Source organism: Zonotrichia albicollis, chromosome 12, assembly GCF_047830755.1.
Source record: "Zonotrichia albicollis isolate bZonAlb1 chromosome 12, bZonAlb1.hap1, whole genome shotgun sequence".
Classification (NCBI taxonomy): Eukaryota; Metazoa; Chordata; class Aves; order Passeriformes; family Passerellidae; genus Zonotrichia; species Zonotrichia albicollis.
The window spans coordinates 13620739-13634504 of NC_133830.1; the positions used below are offsets into that span (position 1 = coordinate 13620739).

The 13766-nt window shown below is 36.6% G+C and overlaps 1 protein-coding gene across 18 annotated transcripts in view; it reads right to left on the minus strand.

The window, feature by feature from the left end:
* CACNA1D (calcium voltage-gated channel subunit alpha1 D) overlaps window positions 1-13766 on the minus strand; it is a 168197-nt gene that overhangs the window by 88699 nt on the left and 65732 nt on the right. For all 18 annotated transcript variants that reach the window (XM_074549904.1, XM_074549912.1, XM_074549909.1 and 15 more), the window contains exons 6-7: window positions 12448-12600; window positions 11441-11637 (exon numbers count right to left, since the gene is read on the minus strand). In XM_074549904.1, the coding sequence (XP_074406005.1) occupies window positions 11441-11637; window positions 12448-12600 (350 nt within the window). The remainder of the gene's footprint in view (window positions 1-11440; window positions 11638-12447; window positions 12601-13766) is intronic.

Sequence of the window (13766 nt, forward strand, 5' to 3'; positions counted from 1 at the left end):
TCTACATTAATGATTATTTGAGAAAATAAACAGAAATGTGTATCTCAACTGTACAAGCAGTGTTACTTTTTGTAACACAGAATTCCCACACTTTTACCTGAAATAAAGCAGTCAAATGCAGTCAGACATTTTAAATCAATTCAAAAAGAAATAAATGAGCATAAGTCTGTGTAAAAAGCATGAACACAATTTTAGGAAAATGAAAATTTGTAAACAAATTTTAGAAACAAAATGGAAACATTCCAGGAAAACTTCTGAACATGACTTATATATCCAGATCAAGGTTGAATGAAATTTAAAAGGTTGTTGCGGATTTTTTTTTTAAGTGAGGTTGAAGTCACTGAGCTTCCAATACACTCTTTACAGATTCACACAGCGTTTTCGATTAAGATTTCTTCCACTTGCCATTCTTAGCCAGCTCATCATACCTATCAAAGGATGGACTTGTGAAATATACCCATGGAGATCTAAGAAGGCCTATTCAGAAAAATCAATATTTTAAAACAGGGAGATTTGGCTTTGCGTGTAGGATTCAGGTGGAAAAAGACATTTTGATAAGTCACAAAAATAATTTGGACATGAAGCTTCCTAGAAATAGCTCTTCTTGAAGAGGAATTATTCTGGCTTTTACATTGGATTCTTCTTAAGATGTTTTATAGTCATGAAAATTCAGCAAACAATAAAATTACATATGTCACTGTAAAACAATCTAATTGCAAATCTGTTTTCTCTTCTGTGAATGTCACTGGGTTGTTGCATCTGAAATTTGTGATTAGGCTTTGAGCTCTACTGACAGTCAAGTCTGACACCTCTCCTTAACATCTTCATTTGAATAAACCTACTAAACATGGGAACAAATATTTTTCAAAATTATTTCCTTTATTTTTTCCCCTGTCTTTAAACTAAACATCATAATTTCAGTTTCTGCAAGGGGACCCTCTGGATGGTTAGACAGAAGCTTTTTCAGGTTAAGGCCCAACGGCACTTCTCTTCCATGGTGACCTGTGATAGCACCAGTTTGTACTTACAGTAAACAAACCTCCTAAGTAACCAAACCAGATGAGTTTACACAGCTTCTTCATGCACCTTTTAAAAGGGTCTATGTATCATCTTTTAAAATGCTTTTTGAATTTAACTGAGGTACTGAAAACTAACTTACAATTACACTTGCTACAAAAAAAGAAAGAAAACTTGAAAACACGTTTGATTTAGATTTTTTTTCTTCTTCCAATAAAACTGTATTTTGGAAAAGTTAGAATAAACAAGGGTTGTAGTCATTCAGCAAGATTGGCTTCAGTACCTTCAAGAGACCCCAAGCTTTCATCGTTCAGTTGGGGAAGTCTTTCACAGTGCTGCCATTATAGTTATCTACGCTCCTGGGCAAAGCCTTCAGCAGCCCTTGGCACATCAGGGGCTTCTGTTAAGGACAGTGCCTGTGAAGTTTTGGGCTTTATCACCCACACCCACTCTGTCAAATTGAGTTCCCTGTGTTTGGGAAGTTTCAGCAGTGAAGCCCCAAAGTTAATGAGTAGAACACATCCCATTGCCCAGACTGAATTTCTGCCTCGTCCCAGTGGATGCTGCCCTTTGCATCTTCTTTCAAGCATAGGCATCTGGCCTTATGTTTTAAGAGCAATAGTTACTCATTTTTTTAAGTGTACGCATAATTATTTTATTACTTTAGGAATTAGTTTGCTTCATAGACCTGACTCATACCATACAGATCAAGTGTTTTTCTAGCAATAACTGATCAGGACAAACATTTTAATTAAATTTCAAATACATTTGAATGTATTTTACAGCTAAAAACTCTACAATTAGCAGACAGTTGTTTCCAAGTCACCAGAGTTCAGAGTGCAGATATAAATTCATCTGGTATCAGTGCCAACATTTTTCTGCAATGTGTCATTTTGAAAAACCTGAGAGATTAATATTTGCAATTTTACTTTGAGCAGAGCTCAAAAAACAGAGCTCTGGCAGTCACTGCAATACAACTCTGTGCTCTGCTTTTGCTCATAAAGAGAACATTTTCAGGCAGCCAGGCACTCTGCTAACTTAGTTACCCAGGAGCAAAGCTGAAATTCTCATGCTCTGTCACAAAGGCTCTGTTAGTATGAGCAGCTGGGATTTGTATTCACTTTTTAACGTGTAACATATTAAAAAAATTCTTTCACATTTATGCAGCTGGATTTCAAGCCCAACATTTTAGACTAATCTATCTAGGATTATTGCTTTGTGAAACAAAAATTGGCGACTGCAGCTAACCAGTACTAGAAGAAATGCTTCAGTTTGGGCAGGTGCTGAACTACTTCAAAAGCATTCCTTAACTCAAGAGCACCTGAACCTAGCAGAACCCCTTGGAACAAATCTAAGATTGAATTCCTAAAAACTACTCAGCAACTTTGCCATTTAATTCTTGATACAATTAAATCTTAATCAAGTAATTCATTGTAATTTCTATTCATGAAACAATATTTCAGATTGCATTAATACCAGAGATCAAAGTACAAAAAGAAGTCCTTTCCTTTTGGAAAACTTTGCTCCTCATTTCATGCATGTCAAATGGCATTTTCCAAAACTTCCAATTAAAGAAAGATTAAAGGAATTGATTTGCCTTCTGATTAAAAACAGAGACAGAGCTTGGTTAATATATGAGAACAGGAAAATCTCCATCCTCAAAACCAAGATATATTCATTTGAAGGGATTAATGCTGACTTCTCACCCAAAGTGCAGAATGAGTTCAAGTCAGAAATCTCAGATTGCTAAAGCAACACCAGGAGTTCAAGGAGATCTCACATCTGAAATCCTCAGCAAAAGTTCTTGTCTTGCAAGAGTCTCCTGCCCTATGGCTCAGGGTGCACTGTACCAAGGGAGGGGTCATATTCAATGGCTCTCAATGGACTTGTTCTGTCTTTTTGAGGCCATGGGGCTTTTAGCCTTCAAAACACCTATGGCAAGGACACCACCAAGCACCATCCTTCTTGCCCTTTGTCTTTTTAAAGGTCCAGTTGTACTATTTCAATGTCAGTTCTCAGCAGTTTGTCCATCACATCAACCAGAGGGCAGATGAGATAATGGACAATATGAAGGACAAAGGTTTCTTCAAATCCCTTCATTCTGTTTCACCATAACAGTAGATGTGCACTACACATGATTTATTTGGCTCTTTATGTTTACCTATATATGTTGGTGAGTCTGCAATCTCGAAGAATTATCTTGAGCTGATTGGACAAACCTGATACAGTCTGAAACTGCCTCAAATGGCATTTGGAAGAATTATCTTGTGAGCTGTGATGTAGGTGGAGTCAACTATCATTGCAGCACAGCATAAATGATCAGAGACCAAGACTGAAGTGAAACAGGGGTAAAGTCACATTTACTGCTGATATAACCTTAGTATTACACAGCAGCAGATGGCAAACTTCAACCTAAAACATCAATTAGAAATCATTAAAATATTATTTATCCCTATCTATGGTAATTGTGAGTAAAATCCCCATATGCAATTGCACGCAAATCAAGGTCTTCACTTTTCTGTACACCTGGTATGCTTTTATTGAAAATTGTTGCAAACCCAATTTGTAATCAATATAAGCTCTACCTGGGGTTAATGATAAGACAAGACCTCTAACACTGCATTTGTAGCATTACAGATAAAATGCGATTAACCTATTTTGATTTTCCACAGTGTTTCAAACTCTCTTAAATTTGTTGAATTTCTTAGCTTCCTTAGGTTTTAATTTTACCTTCCTCTTTTCATAACATGACAACAGGCATATAACTGGTGGGTTTACTTTGTGCTACCTGTAATCTACCTCATCATCCTAAAAATTGTTCAGACTGACAAACTCAGTCTCTTGACAGGTGTAAAAATTCTGCAGACATCAGTGTTTTGTGAAGTGGGACTATCCCTGCATCCTTGGAAGCCTGGAAGGGAGGTTCACAAAACCCCAGATCAGTCTATTTATTCTACCCAGTGAAGAGCACAGCAGAGAGCTCTTCAAAGCTGCCTGGCTTCAAAGGTTTTGTCCTGAGATATTCTTGGCTCAATCTGAGTTAACTTAAAGTTGACTTAAAACAGCTGTGCTTGAAGCACAGCACCCCCCAGGTTGATTTATATGGAATTTTATATTCAGTGTTCTGGAGTCAAAGCACAGATTTCCCTGGCACTGTCCTGCTTGGACAGACTTTTTTGTGCTTCTGACACAGAATACGGAGATGCACTGGTGGGGTGTGCACTGAGATCACCCTTTGTTAAGCATTTCAGATCAGCAACACCTGCAAAAATAAGAGTTCTATGGCACAGGCAGCAAGGTAGGGCCTACAGAGAAAGAGATCCCATTGAGAAGTCCAAAATTGTCACAGGGCATAGAGAGCCTCATAATTGCTTAATCACCTCTTAAATTTGGACTCTCAAACTGTACCGTGCAACTGCATACAGGACACATCTAAGTGATCCTCTCAAGTTAAACCTCAACTTGGAAGACACTGCTTCAGCTTAATGAATTTGACCAAGCTGAACAGACCTCATTTTCTTCCTTCTGTTGGTTTCATCCATTCTTAACAAATGCATTATAACATTTTGGTATTCCCATAAAGCATTTACTCTTCAAAACATGATTTATAAATTTTTACTATGATTGCATGGAAATGAGTTTAGATGCAGGTCTTTCATTCAGACACTGAATTCTATCTAAGACTATTTTAGCTAATTCCTGTTAGTGGCATTCCATTAATCAGCTTACTGTCATTAACTGGGAGGAGGGGCTGGGCGGAAATCAAGTCATTGTGCCAAGGAAAGCCAAGATGTCAAACAGGACTGTTAAGAAATTGTTTTATCTTTTTCAAATGTGACTGTTAAGAAATTGTTTTATCTTTTTCAGATAATTATGCATCCCTGCTTAATCTGCAGAGCAGATGAACAGAACCATAACAACATGAAGAGTGCTACCTCTACAAAACAGTAACCCAGAGAAAGTTTGCTGTTGAGCACTACCAGGTTAACAAAATCTGTATTCCAGATATAACAAAATCCAAGTGTTTGACTCCTCTCACAAAGAGCATCATGTTAATTTCAGATTAAGAATTTTTTAGTGCTTGTACCTATTTGTCTGTATTGCCCAAACTAATTTCACAAAAATTTATAAAACCTATGCATAGATTTAGCTTGTTAAATCTAAGGGCTCAAAAAACTACTAAAATTAAATAACAAATGAGATCAACAATGTGTTTATTTTTTTAAATGGTTAGCTATCATGTATGAAAATGAGAAGAACACCTACACAGGTGTGCTCTATTAAACACCTTTCTTTTGGCATCTGCTATTCCACCTATATATATACCATACATTATACAAAAATTGGATGTGTTTAATATTTCTTATATACTGGACACAAAAACTACAAATACAATGCATTTACTCTTCAGATAGATTATATAAAATTGTTACTTTTGTTTATGTAGCATCAACAAGCAAAGCCTCAATACTCAGGAAGATCTAAATTTATCTACTAAATTGTTTTCCTGGGACAGACTGGGAACTAGGATTGTTATAAAATAGTTGTTGGCTTCTTGTGGCAAAGATTTTGGAGGAAACTCTAGCTGATGGACTAGTGGAGTTCTTAGCACTACCCCAAGTTTAGCCTCTATTTCCCATCGAGTTTTGACCCAGTTTTATTTAAAATTTCTGGGGAGAAATAATAGGTTCTTCTTAGTATTTGCAATGATCTGTGACAAGAAATTAGTTCCACGTTTTGACTGCAGTACAGGTCAGCAGTCAGCTGAGGCTGAGATACCAGATATCTTGTCAAAGTCAATCAAGTTCACCTCATGGGAAAGATATTTCCCTGTGAGTTAGTTTAAAATCCTCCTCTGGTGGGGTCTTTGTGTTAAGATGCTAATTGGAAAAAAATTATACTATAACCATATATATGTGTGTGAGATACTTATAAGTCACCTCCTTTTTGATCCTAATGCAAACTTTTAATCGGTACATTCCTTGGCTTGGTAGCTCTGTTTGCATGTCTGATTTTGATCATTCTCTTTTTTCTCTTTCTGAAATTAAGTCCTGTCTCTTTGCAATCCAAAACTGGATGATTCAGAGCTTTTAATAACAAGAGAATATAAAAAAGCAATTAGTACAAATCATTACGTAAAAGGCAGGGAGGGAGGTTGATCTTGATTTTAACGTGAAAACAGATTCAAGTAGTTAACACTCAAACAGAAAAAATTCTGCCTGCAATCCCTGACTCTTTAGGGAGATTTATGCAGTATATTAATGCTGTCAGTCAAAATTTCTATTGCTCTGTCTCCAGCTGCACATCATGTGTTAACTTCCTGCTATGTAGTCACGGAGGGCTGGGAGCTCTGTGCAAGCAGCACATGGATGCCTTTGGGGATGAGCTGACTTGTTTCACTCCAGAGCCTCCCTCAGATGACCTGTGAGTGGTGCTGAGCAATGCCAGCAGAACAGCACTGAGCTTTCCCTAAGTACATAAGAGGAAAAGGCAGGAGTATTATCTAAGATTTTTCAGGCACAATTCCCCACAGTTTTCACATTGCTAAATATCTGCAACTGATTTACAAATGGAAAAAAGCTGTGAAGCATTCTTTGACTTCTCTCAGACAATAAGCTGAAATTAATTGCTGACAAATATTGCTTGGATGCAGGAACATGCCTTTTCTTTCTGCAGGTGGAATAGGACTAACATGGCTTAAATCACCCTAAGTAGTTGATTCCCACTTATTAAATCATTCAATTCAAAATTCTAGACTATTATTGCTTATTTGACTCTTGGTCATATTTTTGGAAAGATATTTTTAGGAGATTCCTTGCCAGCACTCTGATGACAGTTTTGGTAATACTTGAAACATATTTTGCAGTTTTTTAGTTTCTAGTCTATTTATACATTTTGTGCACGAGCCAAGGGATTTTCTTGTGTGATATGTATTTGTAAAACATTTGTTTGTGTTTAGGAAATATCTCTGGCTGCACATCAGCTGATTTCAAGTACACTACATCTGATTCCACCCTTAAATATTCTTGAATAGAAGAATTCTAAAAGGAGTAGAGATTGAGCTCCTGACCTGATCTGATTGACATTAATACACTAGCTGTGCAGACACTTGTGCAAAAGTGCATGCAGACATACACAAGTGTGCAGTGCAGCCTGAACAGTCTGTGTTACAGAAATAATGGACTTTTTTCAGATGTTCTAAAATATTTCAAGGAGTATACTGGAGGATTTAAAGCTCAATTTCTTAAACAGGAGAGAGGTGCTTAACTGCACCCTTTTTTGTTATAAAAGCAGAGGAACAATGAATGAAGAATTTCTTTGATGATAATATATGTTATTAGCAAAAAGTACTCACAGTTTTTTAACATTGGCATATCAGTAAAAGGTATATTTAAAAAAACCTGCCATCTCTTTCCTTAAACTTTATATAAAGTTTTAGGTATATTTTAGATTGCCTAGACATTTCAAGTAAAGATCTGAGTATTTTAAATAAGAATCCTTTACAGAATATCTTTTTAACATATCAGTAGGTGTATTAATAGGCAAAACCATGTAAGACATCAGTGTACCATTATTTAGCAATTTTAGCTCGAGTGCTTCAATCTCAGAAATCTTCAGATCAATCTGAAGAGTTCTAGACAAGTATTAGAGAACTGGGGAGCTTTAAAATTGTGGTTAGTGATGCAGTATCTGGCCATAAAATTAACCTAGCAAAATTCAGTAGCCACTAATACATTTGTCCTATCTTTGAAGCAACTTTGAAGCATCCTCTTTGTTTTTCTGAGGCCCTGACCATCTCTCATTCAAGGTAGAGTTGCATTATTCAAGTGTAGTAAATCAACTTCACTATGGTGAAAACAAGAAGAATTAAATGTGATCAATTTGGTGCTCATGGGAAAATTGGGGGTTTTGCTGGCAAGTATCACTGCTTATTATCTGTGCTCCCATGTATCAAGTGAAGCAGCTAAAAATAAAAAGCAATTTACAAAATATGTGTTTGCCATTAGAAGATTATACATCGAGATGCTTCAAAGGCATGGGAAAAATCTGGAGCCAGATATGCAAATGCAGATTCAAGTTCTGTAATTCCTGAGAGCTTGCTAGCACAAATTGGAAATAAGGCAGAGAGTACTATGCTCTCAGCTTTAGAATGTGAGCCAGAGTGTTAAAAACCTGGGCACACAGAGGCTGCCACTTGGCTGATAACAAGGACTGCACCTTGGATCCAAAACAAAAACATAAACCTCCAGTGAGGGCTCCAGAGCAAACAGAAAGGACATGAATGGGAATAAACATGGTCCCAACAGAAATAGAGAATATACAGAGATGAGCAGCCACAAACACAATTTGGGAGCACACGTGCTGCACTGGCTCATGAGAACAAGGACAGCACCCCTTAACCTCTCAATTCAAACCTTGGCACTAAGGAGTCACAATTTTTTTGGATAAACCATGTAATGCAGTGAGTTACAAGTGAGTTAGAGAGAAGAGGCCAGATGAAGACACTAAAACCCAGTAGGACATATGGGATGGGATGCAAACTGGTGAGCAGCAGGACGCCCACGTGAGTCACCATGATTTGAAGGGTGCCCAGCAGCAGCAGAATCAAGGCCTTGATTCACAATAGATATGCACAAGAGAAAAATCATTATTGGTGCTTGGAGAATTTTCCAAGCAGTTTACTGTCATTAACCAGGTGATAACAAGCTGTGCCAGTGAGGGCTGTTGGAAGCTGTCATTTTCAGCTGTCATCCTTGCTGACAGAATGCCACTTAACACGATGCAAAATATTGCACAGATTTCACCCACTCACATTACACCTGCTAGCAAGAGAAGCATACATAAGTTTACTTCACTGTTCCCTCAGTGACCGAATGAAAAATGAGAATTTTGTGCAATTTCTAATATTTGTGGGTTTGGTTTTATTTGTTTTGCATAAAATCCACTCAGTCTGTGTATTAATAACAGAGTTCTAAGTAAAAAACCCACAAACCTCATGCACATCGAGCTAAAATGGCTTCCTCAGATTCTTTTATTACAATTTGGTATCCCCCTAATGCTTTTACAATTTTCAAATTAAATTAAATATTTTCCAATTTTTCGCCAAAACTACTTCAGCTTGATCCAGTGATGAAATTCAAACACATAAACTGTCATTCCTCTTGTCCTCAGCAAGTAATTTCAGTTTGACAATGGGCAACTTGTTGGTCTGTAAGATAGAAAGAATCTGAATCTATAATTTAATTATGTAGGCATCAGTCAAAATAGATCCAAAGCCACCTGAATACCTGATTCTGATTATATTTCACTAGGTCAATAAATATTTGCTTCACTGTCTAACAATCCCAGTATCATTTGTAATAAAATGAAAAATGACACCTCTGTACCTGTAAATACTTTCTACAGTGGAAACTCCTTATAGAGAAAGAAGCAAAATCAATTCATACAGTTATCAATTGTTTATAAAGTTCCTACACTTTTCATTTTGCCTGATCCTCAAAATACTCAACATCCTACCTTAATGATTTTATTTTTTCTGCTGTCATTGGAGATTCTGCAAAGGGCAGCAGATTAATTAGGGCATTAAATCCCAGGGGAAAAAATTATTTAATTCTGAGACGCTCAACTTAAATTGTTTCTATATGTTTTGTAACAATTGTATTCTAAATACAGCAACTCTCCAAAGCTTTTATATTAATTTTCTTTGAAAAAAGTTGGAGGAATTATCAGCTCCTGAAATGTGGGTATATTTTGCTTCAAGAGATATTAAAGGTGTAATTCTTTTCTAGATAATCACGGCACACCTTCCCTTTTCAGGAAGAATTAAAATAACTGCCATCACCATGAACACAAACCATAAAGCAATGCTAATTCTACATTCACACAGTGTCCTAGTAAATTAGAGAGAGCTGGAGTGCAAATTACAAGGAACTGAAAAACCTTTACAATGGGAAATCATGCAAAGGCCTATGTGTAGCCATACATGATTGTCACTCATTAGTGTTGAACGTTTGTGTGTTTCTAACCAGTTTTGTAACTGATAACAGGCAATGGAAGAAGATGTTCATAGTTGCCCTTTTTTTCTTTCAATCCTAAAAGAATGCCATTTTAACATCTTAATTATCTTTAACATTGATATTCTCTTAAAAACATGTCCTATAAAACATATTCTATACTTCAGCATCACAGATTTTATCTGAGACTACACTGTGCTATATGTTTTGGCAACAGTTTATTTCACCCTGATTTCACATCAAATCATGTGGTCATTTACTGGGTAATACCACATTTTTAAACGCATCCAGTACTCCACAACCAATGCATTGTTAGTAAATAATCCCACTTGGCCTGACAAACTTCAACAAACTCACAAAGAGAGCTGCTCTTAGCAACAACACCTAAAGTTCCACTGAGATACTCCTTGAGATAATCCTTTTTAACAGCTTGCTAACAGCGATCCTTACCGGTGATCACTTCTCTTCCTCCATATATATTTTCTAACATTTGGACTGTCAGAATTGTGGTTTTTAGTAAGGTCCTAATAGCAGCAAAGACTCCCTGCTGAATACCATGTAGTGCAGAATATTCTCACTGATGTTCAGCACCTGCGGAAGGTTCTGTCACAGACTTCTTGAATGCACTTGGACAAATCACATCAGATATTGAGATACTCCAAGATTCACAGAACAATGTCATGTCACTCAGAGTGGAATGGGGTTAAGCAGAGAAATGTCTATCTTCGGTTTTAGGTGACTCTACTCTTTTAAAAATCTCTATGTTCATTTTCCTCTATCCTTCAGTTCCCAGTCTGTGTCCAGCTGACTGCAAATGTTAGAAGGCTCTGGAAGCACCATACCTTACACCAAAGGAGCATATAAATGTGAGGATTTAGGGAGTTAAGTTTTTTAATACCTTTTGCTGCTTCCATGGAGATGATATCTGGGCCATAGTTCCTGTAAATCTGTAATTTCTGAATGGTGAACATGATTTTCAGTCCCCATGGCAAGCAATGTCAGTTGAGAGCTTGCTTTGTTCTAATTTATGTTAACATGGTAAAAAATTCTGCACAAATACTGCAAAAAGAGAGCTCTTAAGCCTAATCAGTGAAGACATACTTAATATCTGTAAGCTCACACACAAAAAAAAAGCTAGTCCAAAGGACATAAATGTTCTTTTACATTTATCCAAATGGAATAGGCAAAAAAACCCTCAAATAAGCAATGAATAAATTTGTTTCTAAAATGTCCTTTTAGCCTGCGGAATCCAGTAACAGGCTGTGACTGAAACAAGTATGCAGCTGAGTTTGTGTCTGCAAAACTCACCAAGATTCCCTGTTGATGGTGCTGTGAAACACAGCTCAATGCCCACTAGAACAGAGAAGCTTGTTTAAAAGCACACAAAGCTCAGTGATTTATGAACTCACCCAGTAGAGCACATCAGTCCATCCCTCCATGGTTATACACTGGAACACAGTCAGCATTGCAAATGCAAAGTTGTCAAAGTTGGTTATGCCTCCGTTGGGTCCAACCCATCCACCCTTACATTCGGTGCCGTTCATGACGCACTGACGGCCGTTCCCTGAGAATGCACAAGGTGCTGGATCATCTTCAACTAGAATATCTGCAAAAGGACCCAAGAGTCACAAATCTGAGTCCTCAAGCTTTCAGGAGTTACCCTTTCCCATGAGGAAATATCAACACTGTTGCAGGATAAATACAGATTCACGCTGAGAAAGGAAACACATCAGAGCTTTGGAGATTTTAGTCTTATTGAGATCTGGCCTTATAACCTCAAGAACAGGTTAATAAAAATAATTAAGCAGCAGAAAGAAGCACAATGTAATAATACATCATTTAAAAGCTCCTCATGCTGATTGTTTTTTCCTCTTTACTGCTGCTACTTCACTTCAAGGCGCTTTGCACCAACACATGGACTACTAAGGAAAAGTGGATCTAATTCCTATACAAAGTTGTCTTCATTCCTTAAGCAGAAAGAAAAGCATCTTTAGCCACCGGTTAAGATGGTTTCACTCTTACAAAGTTCTCCCACAACACACACTTCCACTTCATTATTTCATCTGGACAGAAGAACACTGCTCTCCACTCCTCACCACGCTGCCACAATCTGGATTTGTCCCTTATAAGTAGTCACCCTTATTTTCTTCACTGCTGGTACTTAAGCAACACATAAGAGAAATTAAAACCTATTCAGAGCATGGTCTAGTCTCTAAGTAGTTTGATTTTTTGGTGACTTTGGTATTGAGGTTTTATTTTCATTTAATGCACTGTACCTAAAATTGTGAACCAGTGTAAACTGGGGTAACAACAGTTTAAGTGCTTTGGCCCCTAGTTCTACTTCAAACTGAAATCCCACAGATTTAAAAGAAAACATCATCAAACCCTTATTTTAATCAACAGTATAATGACTTACCTGAATCAATAAGAAAACAAGATTTGTGCATTTTTCCAATAAAAAGTTCCAATCCTATAATAGCATAGATTATGATTACAAACAATACCAAAAGGGCAATATGGAGGAGGGGGACCATGGCTTTTATAATGGAGTTCAGGACAACTTGTAAACCTAAAAAAAAAATAAATAAATATAGGATACAAGATATGACTCATATTTCTGTATCTTATTATATCAAATTTTATATAATTACATATTATTAGGATTCAATGATGCAGACATGCAGCGATAATCAGATTTTTTTAAAATATCTATTACCCAGAACCACAAAATGCTTCTTTAACATAAAAATCTTCATAAGAATCTAAAGCTTCCTGTCTAATTAGTTCCTCTGTTAATAAAGTTTATATCATAGAAGTCAGTGCTTGAAATGTGTCACAAGAATCTGTGGGTGCTTTTATAAAAAAGGTCACTTAGTCAGTGTGTGCCTGTAAATCACTTATATGACATTGAAGAAGTTCTGTGCTAAAACAAAAAGTTTGCAGCAAGTTCTGAGAAAATGTGCACTCAGCCAATTGTAGAACTGTCTTCTTACTCTGGGAGAAAAATATAGTTAACTGGGAAAACACATTTTTAATCTGAACAAATCTATTCATACATCATTTATCCCTTTCAAAACTGCTCCACTTTCTTGCTTTCAATTAAATATTTATCCAGCTTTTGGCTTTACCAAGATGATCTAATCCCAGATTAATGAAGCTGCCATAGTACCAATGAGAATAAAATATGCCTCTTTTTAAGTTGACAGACTTCTTCTCTGACATTTCATAGGACTGCTTCTGTCCACACTGAAGCCCTTTTGTCAAAAATCAATCATTTCCATGTAACAGTCCACAATATATTAAACACAGAATCAGCTTTCTTCCTCTGAATGCCTTGGAAAGAGCTGAACTGGAAATCGTGAACCTTGTATAGCCCAAATAGCTTCAATAATTAATAAAGCATACAAAGAAAACAGGAAATATCAGAAAATTCAATTGCTTTCTTAAACAATATTGCTCTACTTTTTAAGTTTCCTAATTTATCTCTTAGCTCTGCTAGATAAACAGAAGGCATTCATGGGCATTGGAGGGGGCAGGAAACACAAAATGTATTATGTGCTCTGGCACACACTTACCAACATATAAACTATTTTAGGACCAGCTACACTTTCAGATGCAGGGGTTTAGAATTAAAAAAAAATCCAAATTTAATTTTCTGGTGTATTTGCATTTTAACATGTAATTTACTTTACATAAAAAGCTTCTAAAAAGGAAGTGAATTCCCTGTCTGCTTAT